Source organism: Trachemys scripta, chromosome 2 (genome assembly GCF_013100865.1).
Source record: "Trachemys scripta elegans isolate TJP31775 chromosome 2, CAS_Tse_1.0, whole genome shotgun sequence".
NCBI classification, from domain to species: domain Eukaryota; kingdom Metazoa; phylum Chordata; order Testudines; family Emydidae; genus Trachemys; species Trachemys scripta.
Window position 1 is genome coordinate 86,204,414 of NC_048299.1, and position 15,000 is coordinate 86,219,413.

Below are 15,000 nucleotides of genomic sequence, written 5' to 3' on the forward strand. Positions count from 1 at the left end.
TGAGCAGCTGCTAGGGCTTCGGTCAGTGAGTGTTTGACCCTGTGATTTCCCCCCCAGCCACCACTCCTGCAAACACTGGGCAAGGGGCAGCCCCATCCCCCACCCCCAGTGAGGCTATGGTGAAGGGCAGCAGGGGAGGAAGGAAGCCACATGTGATGGCAGTCCCCTCCCCCCCAGCACCCACCACCCTCTCTCCGGCCCCCAAACTCTGTCCCAGAGCCTGCACCCCAGACTTCATCCCAGAGCCCAACCTCTCAACCATCCTACACCCCAATCCCCTGCCCCAACCCAGGGCCTGCACCCCAGATCTCCTCCCCCCACCCAAACTCCCTCGCAGAGCCTTAGGCAGGTGGGGGGCAGAGTTCAGGGGGGGGCGGGCTCTGAGCATTCTGGACACCACCAAAATTTCTACAAATGTGCTGCCCCTAATACTTGGAGGCAGGGTGAGGAGGCAAGTGGCGAGTCAGTGGATGGAGGGGGGCATCCATTTTCAGTATTTTAATGTTTGGTACTGCATTGATTGACTGCTGTGTGCATTATAGTGACCCCCTGGGTCTTTGAATGAGGCTTTATACTTGGGGGGGGGACGAGGGGGCGAGTGGCGAGTCAGGGGTGGGTGAGTGGGTGGGCAAGAGGTGGGTGGGCAAAGAGGCGAGCAGTGAGCCAGAAGGGGTTCTAGGGATGGGCATGGGGGTTTCTGGCAGGGGAGGGAGAAGGTGAAAGGAGGTGAGTGGGGGATGGGGGACTGACTAGGAGGGACGCAGCAAGCCAGTGGGGGGCTAGGAGGTGAAGAGGGTGTGATGTTGGGGCCGAGCGGGGAGGGGGCGGGTCCTATTTTATTTTTGTGATCTGCACCCTATGTGTGCCGTTACTTTCCACCCTCCCGCCCCCAAACCTTCCTTTTTGGCTCACAGCTGTTTTGGCAGGGCGGCACTGGGGAAGGAGGGTTTGTTTCCGCAGGGCGGGCGGCACTGGGGGGGGCGGTTGTTTCCGCGGGGCCGGGCGGTGCTGGGGGTGGGAGAAGAGGGCGCAATTTTATATTAATAAGGAAATATTTTATAAATGTTAATAAAATAAACATTATTGAAGAAAATTAGTTGTACAACTATCAAAACATAAATTATTTTCCTAATATGAAAGTGAAAATCTATAATTAATATTCTTTTAGAATGTGGTGACTTCTATCAATATGGGTAAGAGATCGAGAGACATTGGTAGAAAGTACCCAAGTGGGAGTAAGAAAAGAGCCATATACAAGGCAAAGGCAGTTGAAAGACAGAAACAAAAGGGTGCTTTAAACAAGTATTTTAGCAGACCCGATTCTACTGTTGAGCCAGAAGAGCTCAGTGAAGATGCAGATTTGGTTGAAAATTCTCCAGTAGAACATATGACACAGACAGAGAACGACAGCAGTGACGAAGAATTTGAAGAGCCAAATCAGTCTGAAGAAGATACTCAAGACAGTCAAGGTGAAGAAAAGACTAAAAAAAGGGTTGTAACTGATGCTGAAGGTACTGAGGATCAAGAATGCCTCTCTGATAATAAAGTTGTGAGTGATTTAGATCCAGAGCAGAAAGGCAACTTCAACTCTGCTGACCAGATAGAAATATCTGATGATCCTGCAACTTGGCCAGAATACATTAGCCAGTGTATCAGGGAGTATTTAATAAAACAAGGGCCGCCTAAAATTATTGTAGAAGATTTCCCTAAAAATAAGATTGGGAAACACTTTTCAAAGTTTCACTGCAAACTGTAGCTTGTCCATGGGTGATATACTCAGTGTCAGCCGACAAGATCTTTTGTTATTACTGTAAGATTTTGTGCAATAATGTGACAAGTTCATTAGCATCCAATGGTTTTAATGACTGGCCTAATATTCATACAAGATTGGCCGAGCACAAAAACTCAAAAGGATATTTACAAGCTATGCTTAGTTGCTGCGACCTTCAGCAAAGGTTATCTGCTGAAAAAACCATTGACTCAATACAACAAAAACTTATTGACCAAGAAGCAAAACACTGATATCAAGTTTTTGAGAGACTAGTTGCTGTCGTTCAGTTGCTAGCAGAATGAAACTTATCATTTCGTGGGTCTGATGAACGGCTGGGAACATCATACAATGGAAATTTTCTTGGAGTTATTGAATTACTGGGAAAGCTTGACCCAGTGATGCAGGAACATTTACGAAAAATCAAATACAAAGAAATACATGACCATTATTTAGGAAAAAACATTCACAATGAACTTATTAGTATTGTAGGGAATGCTGTTAAACGTGAAATAATAGCTCGAATTAAGGCTGCTAAGTATTTTGCTATTATACTCGACTGCACTTCTCACATTAGTCACCAAGAACAAATGTCATTGACAATTAGGTATGTGGCTGATGGTGTATCACCAAATATTCTGGCAGGAGTATATGAACATTTCATTAAGTTCGTAGTAGTAGAAAGCAGCACAGGTGAATATTTGTACAATATCCTTTTAAGTGAACTCGAAGACCTGGGATTGGACGTTGCAAATATCCATGGGCAGGGCTATGACAACAGTGCAAATATGAAGGGAAACATATCAGGTGTACAAGCATGACTTTTGAAAACAAACTCAAGAGCTTTTTTTACACCATGTGCATGTCAACTATAATCTCATTTTGGGAGACATGGCCAAAACATGTCCAGATGCGATGAGTTTCTTTGGAGCCTTGCAGCGTATTTACGTCCTTTTTTCTGCATTTACTAAAATATAGACTATTTTAGAAAACATCTTACTGGCCTTTCTGTAAAGCCTCTTTGCGAAACACGATGGGAATGTAGAATGCAAAGCATCAAAGTTCTGCGGTACCAAGCAGGGGAGTTTTATGATGCACTCGTAGAGGTAGCAGAAACAATTGATGATGCTCAAGCAAAAAGTGAAGCTGAATCGCTGGCTATTCAAATGAAGGATTATAAGTTTTTGGCTTCTCTAGTTTTCTGGCATGATTTACTTTTTCAAGTGAATTTTGTGAGCAAAGAGCTACAGAGTGATACAATGGAGATTTCTGCAGGAATTTCTTTATTCGAAAAGCTTTGTAACTGGTTAAAAACGTACAGAGAGAAGGGTTTTCAAGAAGTGTTAACTGGTGCCAATGAACTTGCCAAAGATCTAGATGTGACTCCAGTATACCAGACTAAACGCTTGCGCAAACGAAAAATACAATTTGAATACGAGTCTGCAGACCAGCCTTTTTCTAATCCAAAAGAAGCGTACAGAGTGCAATGCTTCAATCAAGTGTTAGACAAAGCTTTACAGTCACTTGAACCAAGGTTTGAACAGTTACAAAAGCATGAGAGTTTATTTGGATTTTTATGTGAATTCAAAAATCTTCCCAAGGACACCATACGAAAATCTGCTGCAGATCTGGAATTCACATTGACAGATGTGACACTAGTGCAGGAAAACGAACAAGTTTCAACTGTAAAATCAGTTGACATAAATGGCTACGTGCTTTGTGAAGAACTGGAAGCGTTAAAGCCAATTCTTTCGTCTGATTGTAGAAACCCCATAAAAATGGATCAATTTCTTGCATATAATAACCGATTAACAGCATTCCCAAATTTATTTATAGCAATTCGAATCTTCCTGACTATTTCGGTAACTGTAGCCTCAGGAGAGAGGAGCTTCTCGAAGCTAAATCTAATTAAAACATATCTGCGATCAACAATGCAGGAAGACCGATTAAACAATTGAATGCGAAGTAATGAAGAGTTTCGAGTTAGGCAATATACTGAAAGATTTTGTCATGTGCTTGGGGTGGCACTCTGGCTTTTTTTTTTTTTTTTTTTTTTGCTTGGGGTGGCAAAAAACCTGGAGCTGGGCTCATGCTAGGCGGAGTGGGTGTGCCTATGCAGACAAGATCAGCCCCTGAAGTTCTTTTCCACAACGTGCCATAATTCACCACCAGATGTCAGGGTAGAGCTCATCCTGACTCTGCTTACATGAAGATGAATGGAAAAATGGTAGTGGACTGGTAATGGTGCAAAATGCTGTATTATTTGCAACATTGGTAGTAAGTTTTTGTTTTGTACTAACATATTAGGAAAGTTAACATCACTAGTGTTCAAATTTTTAAAATGTATTTGCATCAGAAGGTGGATATGAAAGCATCCCTTCTGTTTTCTGTGTCTATATAGTAATGACCCATGTCAACAATCCAGGGGAGGTTTAACTGTATATTGTCCTTTTTTTGTTTGTTTGTTGTTTTTTAGTTGTTGGTTGACTTAAAGTCAAAGTGGAATGTTTTGGATCAATCACAATTTAAAATGCAAAATGCCCAAACAGGCTTAAATGTCAGCTATTGTATTTTTCAGTATTCCACTTCCACCGTAATTATTATTTAATTCCACTGTAAATGGCAGCAGTCGTATCTTTTAAATGGTATCACTGAGAGGAACAATTTCAACAGTTTCACTGCTCACCAATTTCATGTTTTGAGCAGTTGAAAATGCCATGTTTTAACTTTTCAGTGAAAAGTCACCATAGTGCTAGGAAACTATTGGTGCCAACAGGGCTCAGAGGAGCAGCCTTTAATCTGTTCTGAATTACTCTGAGGCAGAAATGGCCCCCAGATGGCTCCAGGCTGGGGTAGTGGAAAGGTGGCTTGGAGCCATCTCTTCTTCCATACCCTTGGGTACTGTGCCAAGCAGAGCTCAGCTGGACCAAATACCTGGCCTTTGTACAGTAAAACTTTATAGGCTGAAGTCTTTAAGATTGAAAACCTTAAGATCATAGAGTGTGCTCTAAGGCCTAGATTTTCAAAGGGACAATTTTCAGTCTCTCAGTTTGTGAGTGCCCACCATGCACCTTAAGGGGGCATCTGATTTTCAGAGGGCAACTACTCAGCAGATACAGATACCCTGTAAGGTAGCTCAAGCTGACCATCCAGAATCACAAGTCACTTTTGAAAATCTTGGCCTACATTGTATCAAACATTTAATACACAGTTGCTGAAGGACTTTTAAGCACTGCACATATTCTTGTGGGGATTAGATTCTGCATGTGCAGAGTTTGCTTTGTAGCTAAAGGTGTTATGTGCTTGATGTACTTTACGTCGCTTTCTTTTCCCCTCTCTTAATTTCCTGTTTTCCTTTTTGAAAATGTTGCCTTTTCTTTTAAAAACTAGGATAATTACAGTACAAAATATCCATTAATATTGCAATTTTAAAAGGTTCTTAGGGTTACATGAATCTGTCTCCTGTCCACACAAAGAGACAGCTCCTCACTAGCATCCATCAGCAAATCTGTACTGAAATCAATGGAGCTACATTGATTTGCACTGGCTAAGGAGCTGGCCTATGTAATTTTTTCTTCTTTTTTTAAAAACGATGTATCTTGCTTATTACACTGCTGTGTTAAGAGGTTAGATGGATATCTTAAAACAGTGGTTTTCAACCTTTTTTCATTTGTGGACCCCTAAAAAAATGTGCATGGAGGTGCGGACCCCTTTGGAAATCTTAGAAATAGTTTGCTACGGGCCATGGAACAAAGGTTGAAAACACTGTCTTAAAATATGCAGGATGTCCAGCTTGGCTGAGTTGACATTACTGTGGATATTGTAACTTTTTACTCCCACTGAGGATCTGACCCTTAATTTTCTGATTCCTTAGGCTGTGTCTACACTTTCTTAAAACGCTACAGTGGTGCATCTGTTGTCAACATTGGGGTTAGGCATGGTCATGGTTTGGGAGCGTGCGCGGGGGCATTGTCCCCCCAAACAGAGGCAAGGTGTGTGGGGAGGGGTTACACAGGGTCATGTGCCACTTCCTCTCCCTCTCCCGCCCTGATTTCTGGGAGCACTGAGCTGCCCTGCAGGGCTTGCATTGCTTGGCCTGCTGATGTGTGTGTGTGTGTGGGGGGGGACTCTGTCCTTCCCGTGCTGTGCCTCCTGCACCCCGGCATGTTTCCTCCTGGGTCCTAGTGCCTGCCCATTTCCTATACAACAGGGAGTGCCAGCAGGGGGGCAGGGCAACTGTTGGGATGGGGGGAAGAGATAGTGGGCAGGGGGAAGGGGCAGGGTGAAGAGAAGGGAATGGGGCAGAGGACAATGGGCAGAGGAAAGGGGAGGGGATGGGGATGCAGGAATGGGCAGGGAGGAAACAGGCCTGGCATGTGGCATCCTCTCGGCAGCAGCGGCCACAGCAGCAGCAGAGCAGCGACATCGCTGCAGCAGCTGGTGCCAGAGTAACCACCAGCCAGCCAGCAGCAGCTGGGGCTCCCCTGTTAAGCCGTCCCATCCCCCTCCCCAGCACCGGCAGCCCAGGTATCCAGCCCAGGTGGGGGAGCGAGCCTGTGAGCCATGGCTACATGGTGCACCTGTGTGCATGGGCACACCTGTACTTTGCACCCTCCCCCCTAAAAATATAGCAGTCAAACGACACCTATGGGGTTTAGTCCATAATTCTTCACCCCTGAGTGATGTAGCTGCGACAACCTGGCTTTTTAGTGTAGACCTGGCCTTAGTGTTTAAACTCTTAAACTTAGCATGACATTACTACAAGATTTTGTATTTTAATAAGACTATCTCTGCTTACTTTTTCTTTGTGAATAATGGCAACGCTGTAATGGCATTCTAAGCCCCATACATGGAAAAAAATTAGCCCTGTTCTGTCTCTAACAGAATCTGTGTGACTTGCATTCTTTAACAAGTGTGGACCTGTAATACTCTCAAGAGAGAAGCAACCTTTTTCGTGCAGCCACTTAATTGTAAATAGCAAGATAGGATTCTGGATACTTGCGAGTCTATGGCCACTTATTGTGTTTTCTTTTTTACATCAGCACAGCCCTTTGAAAGAATAACAGCCTTTTATTTGTTATTGAGCCATGTATTATTCTCCACGCTGAAATAGAGTATACAATGTGAAGAGTTCAACATTCTAATCTAGTAGTGGTATAGTGCTTTTAGCTTAGCCCTCCATAGTCATTTATATTGAAAATGCATTGAAATGTCAACTGCATGGAGCACATACTGGCATCACCAAACATAAGAATCATTGACCTCAGCGACCCCTTGATATAAGTGTATAGCAGAGAAATCATTGTGGAGTTTTGTTTTGTTTTTTTCCAATATGTGGTGTTGCTGCTGAACTAACAGCATTGTCTTGACTTACTGCAATGTACAGTTCTATTGGTGAAATTAAAAGCAACGCCTGTGAGTTGGAAGACTTGTCACTGTCAACTTTGTCAGTGGTTCTTAATGGAAACTGGAACAAGTCACTTCACCTTTCTGGTTCCTTAGTTTCCCCATCTGAAAAATGGACATAATGAGGTTATTTATCTACCTTTGTAAAATGTTCCAAGAATCTCAGATGAAAGGCATTTTATCATCTATACAGTCAAAGCAGAGATAAGCCTAAACTACAAAATTCAGATCTGGTTCTAGATATGAACTTTCCCCAAGTTTGGAGGTATTCTGGATCCAGAATTTTGTTTCTGCACTGATAAAGACAGCTCTCAAGTTAGGATCCGGATTAGAATTCTCACAAAGATCAGGATTATTTTAGATACCTGGTTTTGGTTCACACTCATCTTTAGCACAATCTAGTGGAATCTCTATATAAAGCACTTTTTCATATGTCTCTGATGCTATGATGTTCTATTAAATATCTGCAAGTATGACTAACATGTCCTAGAGATAAAGGATTGCATTATGGTTTTTAAAAATGTAATAAAAATGGCATATCTTTAATCCTAATCCTGTGATCTTTATCAATCACCTGTTTTTTTTTTTAACTGCCTTTCAGCAACCCAGTGTAAACATGGTGCAGTGTATGATACCTGTGGCCCTGGATGTGTCAAAACATGTGACAACTGGAATGAGATTGGTCCATGCAATAAGCCATGTGTTGCAGGCTGCCACTGTCCAGCAAACTTAGTTCATCACAAAGGAAGATGCATCAAGCCAGTCCTCTGTCCACAACGGTGACATTAGTTCTATCTCCGAGGACTATAATGTTGGTATCTTTGATACCTTTGAAGCTCACAGCCAATGAAGGACTGCGCTGTTTGTATGCAGATTCTGCATAGTACACACATACTTAATGTTTGTGTATATATGTGTGTGTATGTATATTTATGTGTCTATATATACACACACAGGCACATATATACATTTATTTATATATACACACACAAATGTATACACATTTATTTATATATAAATGTATACTGTGTGTGTAAATACACATCTGTAAATCAAATATAAATACAACATATATATATCTATACACACAGAGAAATATACATCATTTATGTAAACAATAGAAGGATGAATTATTTTATGTATATTTTTTGCTATAAAGTTTATGTATTATTTGTAGGATCCTAATCTGTAAGCCATTTAAGTCATTGTACAAATAAAACAGGTGTTTTTAATACAATATAATGGCATGAAAACATTGGATGACTTTGACATTGCATAAACTTGTAGTTTCCCAGGAAATTTTTCTAGGGCCATAGCATTGCCAGACTGGATTATCTTCAACGGAGAACCTGGATTTACAGTTTTACAGGAAACATGTTTCTTTCGAAGTGGAGGATTTATCTAGGAATATTTCATGTGTACCTCAGAGCTGTCTAGTGATTGGTGACAGTGTTTAATGGTGCAGAGAAAGCTAGGGATTGGATTTTATGCTTAATTGAATCACTGTATAAAATGACTTCCAAAACTGGATTGGCCAACTGCCAATAAAGAGAGATTTGGTTTTGGAACAGAACCAAAGAATCAATGGCCAGATTCTCAAAAGTGTTCAACATGCAGCAGCTCCCATTGAAAAACTGACCTCTTATCATTTAATAAATTAAATATCCTATATGTGTTGTTATATTTGGCATTAACTGGGAATGAACAGTAAAGAACCAGGAAAAAAAACTTTAGCCCCCTTACCATGTTTTAAGCGACTGGTTTTGTTTCATATATTCTTAGAAATATTATTGGATAAACAAAACGTAAATATTGTAAAGTAAGATGCAATTTGATTTTTCTGCAGCTTGATACTTAAAATAACATTGGCTCCCTTTCTTAGTAATGCATTTCATTGGTCAGCAGGTTTAGAACCCAAAGGCAAATTCTCCCAAAGAACAGTGTAGAAAATGTTAAACGATAAATGCCGGCAGCTCACCAATTTCATCTATCTTCATGAACTAAGGGTATGTATTCACTATCAGCAGGATTTGCGGGGAGCGATTGATACAGCGGGGATCGATTTATCGCATCTAGTCTAGACAAGTGGGGATTGATTTATCGCGTCTAGACTAGACGTGATAAATCGATCCCTGAGCCCTCTCCCATTGACTCCTGTACTCCAGCTCGGCAAGAGGCACAGGCAGAGTCGATGGGGGAGCAGCAGCAGTCAACTCACCGTAGTGAAGACACCGCGGTAAGTAGATCTAAGTATGTCGACTTCAGCTACGTTAGTCACGTAGCTGAAGTTGCGTAACTTAGATCGATTTCCACCCCCACCCTCCAGTGTAGACCAGGCCTTATAGATTTGTGAAGTTTGCTTGACTGCTGAAATCTTCCAATGGAGATGCAGTGAGATGTGATTCCACCAGACATCATAATTTATGCTGTGCAGCTCTCTCAAGCTGGGGGGCATGGGGGTGGGGAGTTACACTTCCCTTGCCATGGAAACCTCCAGTAGGGTCTGATCAATGGGAATCTTCAGTAGGCATTCGATGTGAACTTATAATGAAGTCACCTTTTTTCCCCACGGCGCTACTTCACTATAATTGAAACTTCTCTAACTTGAATTGAAATTGCACTTCATAATGTCTGGGAAAAAAATCAGGACTTTACTCTACTTCTCTTCAACAGAAGCTTCACTGTGTCTGAATTCACTCCGAGTAAAAGGGCGTAACAGTTTCTAGTTATATATGGTTATGATGGTGTCATGGGTGAAGCTATTTGGTAAGCAGATCTAACACAGCATAATCATATGCAAAATTCTATATACACTAGTGTTAAAGACAGCTGGGTCAATAATTCCAAAAGTTTTCCATGAATGTTTGTCTAAAACTTTTTAAATTTGACGGTCACTTCATGAGCACTCTATGTTTGTTTTTTCTGTGAACATTCAAGTGATTCAGTTTTATGGGCAAAAAGGGTTTATGGAAAGCAAATTTCAAAGTCTCACATACAAGTATTTGTGGAAAACCAAACTGTAAATGTGCAAGTGCTCATCCAATCAGGACACAGAAACAATACTGTGTGACTTATCTAACCAATCACACATTGTAACAATGCTGCTGAAATTCAGAATGTTTGCAATCAGTCTATAGAGTAAAAAGATGAAATGATAGTTGCTAATAAATTTCAAATATCAATTAAATCTGAGGAAATAGCAGTCTGTTTGGGATATTCCACAGGGGGGGTGGGAGTGGGGCTAAATCCATTGAACATGTTATTTGCCCCGCTCTAGTATTAAGTGTTGTTTTTTTTAATTTTTAGAAATCCATCAATAAAACTTACTTAAAAATGAACAAAGGTTAAGCAGAACACACACAAACTGCTCATGGTGAATATTGTGCATATCCTGAGATTTTTCACCAGGTTTTTGTTCTGAATGATCATGATGAATGAAAGGTATAGAAACATGTCCTCAGTTGCTATATGTCAGTATAGCTCCACCGGTAAATAAAGCTAGGGCTGTTTACACCAGATGAAGCCTAGGTGTGGCCCAAAGTTTCTGTGAAAAAACAAACTCTTAGGCTAGACTGTTTCAGTTTGGACCCTGAGCTGGGTATCAGCTCAGATACATCGTAGCTTAGCTTTGCTTTGTTATAGCTTCCTAGTTAATTACACTCTGGGGCTGTAGGGTACCAACGGTTCCTTTGCCTAGCACTCAAGGGAATGGTAGGGCTGTACTGTGCCCTGCTCATGGGGGTAAAGAGGCTGCCTTCTCCACCCCTGAGACCCATGCATGATTGGACACAGTATCACTGTTAAGGTTCTATTCAGCAGAAATTCCACATGAACATTTGTAATGCCCTGCGCCCAGCTGAGGAATTCAGCATAAATATCAGCTGGGAATGCAGAAGCTATTTGCCTGTCCCCTTCCTCCCAAAATATTATAAGATTGCAGTCTTGACTCGCTTGAAGTCAATAGCAGAACTCCCATTAATTTCACTGGAGCAAGGATTTCATCACAGATGCCTTCTTAATAGAGCTACTCATAGGTGCTGAATTAATTTTACTCCTGCCATCCTTCCTCTGTGAAATATTAATCCTGATACACTAGAGCTGGAAACTTCTGGTATATGGCTATAGATATTATTTTTGTAATTTGCCAAACAGATCTAGCTTTAATATGCCATGATTCATAGATTATAGGACTGAAAGGGACCTCGAGAGGTCATCGAGTCCAGTTCCCTGCCCTCATGGCAGGACCAAATACTGTCTAGACCATCCCGGATAGACATTTAATCTAACCTACTCTTAAATAGCTCCAGAGATGGAGATTCCACAACCTCCCTAGGCAGTTTATTCCGGTGTTTAACTGCCCTGACAGTTAGGAACTTTTTCCTAATGTCCAACCTAAACCTCCCTTGCTGCAGTTTAAGCCCATTGCTTCTTGTTCTATCCTTAGAGGCTAAGGTGAATACGTTTTCTCCCTTCTCCTTATGGCACCCTTTTAGATACCTGGAAACTGCTATCATGTCCCCTCTTGTCCCCTCTCAGTCTTCTCTTTTCTAAAGAAAACAAACCCAATTCTTTCAGCCTTCCTTCGTATCTTTTCATAGAATATCAGGGTTGGAAGGGACCTCAGGAGGTCATCTAGTCCAACCCCCTGCTCAAAGCAGGACCAATCCCTAGACAGATTTTTGCCCTAGATCCCTAAGTGGCCCCCTCAAGGATTGGGCTCATAACCCTGGGTTTAGGAGGGCAATGCTCAAACCACTGAACTAGCTGCCTACCCATGCTCCTTCCTATTTCTGACCCATCTCCCAGGTCTCCATGTTCCCCACTTACCTGTGGGCTTTGTTCACCTGTCCCCGTTGAACCTAGTTTAAAGCCCTTCTCACTAGGTTAGCCAGTCTGTGTCCAAATAGGGTCTTTCCCCTCCTCAAAAGGTGAATGCCATCTCTGCCTAGCAGTCCTTCCTGGAATAGCTGATGATAGTGTATTTTTAACCATTGGCTCAGGAGCAATGTACTGGTTGCTGTTTTGATATTCTTGGATGGAAATCATACTCTGATACCTGCATCAAGTTTGTGCATTAAAACGTTGACATTGCTTATGCCTATCTGTTAGTGTGACTCTGTGCAAATTCAAAGGGTGATGCATGTTTCAAAAGAGCACAGGTTCTAACCAAACAATGGTCTAAAAGGAAAGCCCATAGAGAGGCACTGTAGTCCAATGGGTGAAATAGAAGACTGGGAGTCAAGAGACCAGAGTTGTATTTTTAGCTCTGCTACTAACCTGTCGTGTGACAATTAGCAAGTCATTTAATCTCTGTGCCTCCATTTCCAGCTCAAGAAAATTGAATTGATATTTACTCATCTTTGTAAAGTGCTTTGAGGTAAATTGATTAAAAACATAAATATAATATAAATTGGTAGAATGCAGAGTGTTATTTTACCAGTGTATGAAGATCTGCCTTGGGTTCAAGCAATCCCAAATTTTTGCCATTGCCTTTATTTCAAAGGGTCTCAATGTATTGACAAATTTGAAGACAAAATACATTAGTATCATTGTATTTTCTTTCTGCTCTTCTTTTATCTAATCGGTGTCATTGGTGGGAGTTGTGAACCATGGAGAGGTAATACTATTGAAAATGAATAATTTGGGTGTATCATACACCTCTGTAGATGCTTCAGTATTTCCTGGAAGGTCTTTCTCATGGAAAAAAGGTTATGAATCTGCTAAAAGTGAAAAGATGGAAATGAGAGGGTTCTTAATATCCTACCCACACGTAGCTATTTCCTTGCAGAAGATGAGACATTTCCAGCAGCAACCCTAGAAGATATAACTTGCTTCTCTGGTGCAGGAGAAGTACAAACACTGGAGAGCACCGCTGGCCTCTCACTGACAACACTTTAGTGTTACTAAAATGGTCTTTGGGTGCCTGGATAGAAACCTTCTATTTGCCCTTCTTCAAAGTATGCTAGGGGTCCATTGCATTGCATCACAGAACAATGACAGAACAATGTGCCAGAAATATGCAGAGCCAGAAGAGTAGAAGGGTCAGATTTAAGCAACCGAATTTGGCAATGCAGTGGTAAGGGAGTCAAGCCTTGGGAGCTCCTTGCAGCCTTATTAGTCTCAGGCACTGTAGTGGGGTGGACACTCACTCCTGCCTGGAAGGGCTGGAGAGGGCTGCAGTTCTAAAAGCTGGGCTGATTGGGGAAGCGGCTGCAGCTGGGCCACACCCCAATCAGGCCACAGCTGGCCTGTATAAAAGGGCTGGCAGCCAGGAGCTTAGCAGTCTCTTTCTGTCTTCAGAGAGAGAAGGGCCTGGCTGCAGGGAGGTTAACTAGGTATCTGGAGTGGAGCAGTGCTGGGGAAAGGCCTGGGGAGCGCTGGCCTAGGAAAGCCCCAGGCCTGGTAAGGCCTATTAGGTACTGGGTTTCAGGGGTAGCCCATGGGTAGCCAGAGGCAGCCAGTCCAAGTCCCTTTGCCTGTTATGAGTGGCTTATACTGCAGTCTGTCCCAGGGAACGGGGGCTAAATGGATACTGGGCAGTAGCCAAGACTGAGGCAAAGTGGGGATAGTGGGTGGGGGTTCCCCTGGGAGGGGGAGACCCAGAGCTGTGAGGGGTTACTGCCAGGGGGCAGCACCCCAGACAATGGGACACTGGGTCTGCGAGAGACACGGGGGCCAAGAGGTAGCGGGACACCGGCCTGCAGAGGGCGCTCCCATGGCTGGAGAGCTAATTCCTGAGACAACCAGCAGGAGGCGCCACAGGGGTGAGTGCGCACGCTTACAGACACCCTTACCTAAGGATGCATTTTTGACACAGTCTCTGCATTTGGGAGATGAGTTCTTTACAGGGACAGAGAGTTAGGACACATTTCTCCTGTGTTCCCTGATTCCACTGTTTCAGGAAGCCTTGTGTTGAGAGAAAAATGCTTCAGAGGGTATGCAAGGAAAGCCCATGCTGGAGCCCTGGCTCAAGGCTGACCCATCATATGGCCAGACTGCAATTGTGCTAACCCAGGGCTCAGCCCCAGGACCCTGCAGGGCTGGAGAGTCCAAACTTGAGTCAATCTGGGAGCCAGGGTTCAAGCCCTATTGCTTTGCAGTGTAGCTGCAGCCTGCTTGACTGAGGACCTGGGAGTCATCCAGAAGTATCCCACAATTCCATGTGACAACTTTCCTTAGTCCTGTCTATCCCAACAATCTGCAATCCACTCTGTTGAAAATGGAAGCACACACACCTCGCCCCACCCTTTGGTGAATGGCAGCAAATCAGGTCAGCGTTAACCCATTAAGTTCTGATCACCGATCTACAAGCACGCTGTCAGAGAGCCTCCTGGGTTTGCAAACCCATCTAGCCTGTTGCAAAGCGAGCTGCTTCCTGGTAATGTGCGGAACAAGCAGTAAAGATGTCCCATAGCGCACCTCATTCCTAGGACTAGAGCGGTCACGTTTCGGGGGGAAGGGAGATGCTAGGGACTCTGGGATATGGTTACTTTGATGTGGGTCTGCACACTGCAGTGTGGATGCCTAGCCCAGAGCATGGGTCAGAAAAGTCTTAACCTAGGGTTAAAAAGACAATGTAGATGCTCAAATCCAGGGTTCACTAACATGGATCAGATGACTTGAGTCCCACTAACACTGGGCTTACATTGCAGTGTAGACATACCCAGAGAGACATTCTCCTGTGCAATTTTTTTTTCCCCTGGAAAAAGGCATACACGTGTATGGACACTACACAATGCTTTTGTTCTCATCTTCCTGTCCCTAGCCACTGAAGATAGTTGTACATATTAGGAATTTCTAGTGCCTTTGTCACTCTGGTATTTGAG

General features: G+C 43.0%; 1 protein-coding gene across 2 annotated transcripts in view; it reads left to right on the forward strand.

Moving 5' to 3' along the window:
- BMPER (BMP binding endothelial regulator) overlaps positions 1–9,298 on the forward strand; it is a 221,987-nt gene extending 212,689 nt beyond the window's left edge. For both annotated transcript variants that reach the window (XM_034761175.1, XM_034761176.1), the window contains one exon: positions 7,776–9,298. In XM_034761175.1, the coding sequence (XP_034617066.1) occupies positions 7,776–7,957 (182 nt within the window). In that variant the 3' untranslated portion in view covers positions 7,958–9,298. The remainder of the gene's footprint in view (positions 1–7,775) is intronic.
- Positions 9,299–15,000: the final 5,702 nt, after the last annotated feature.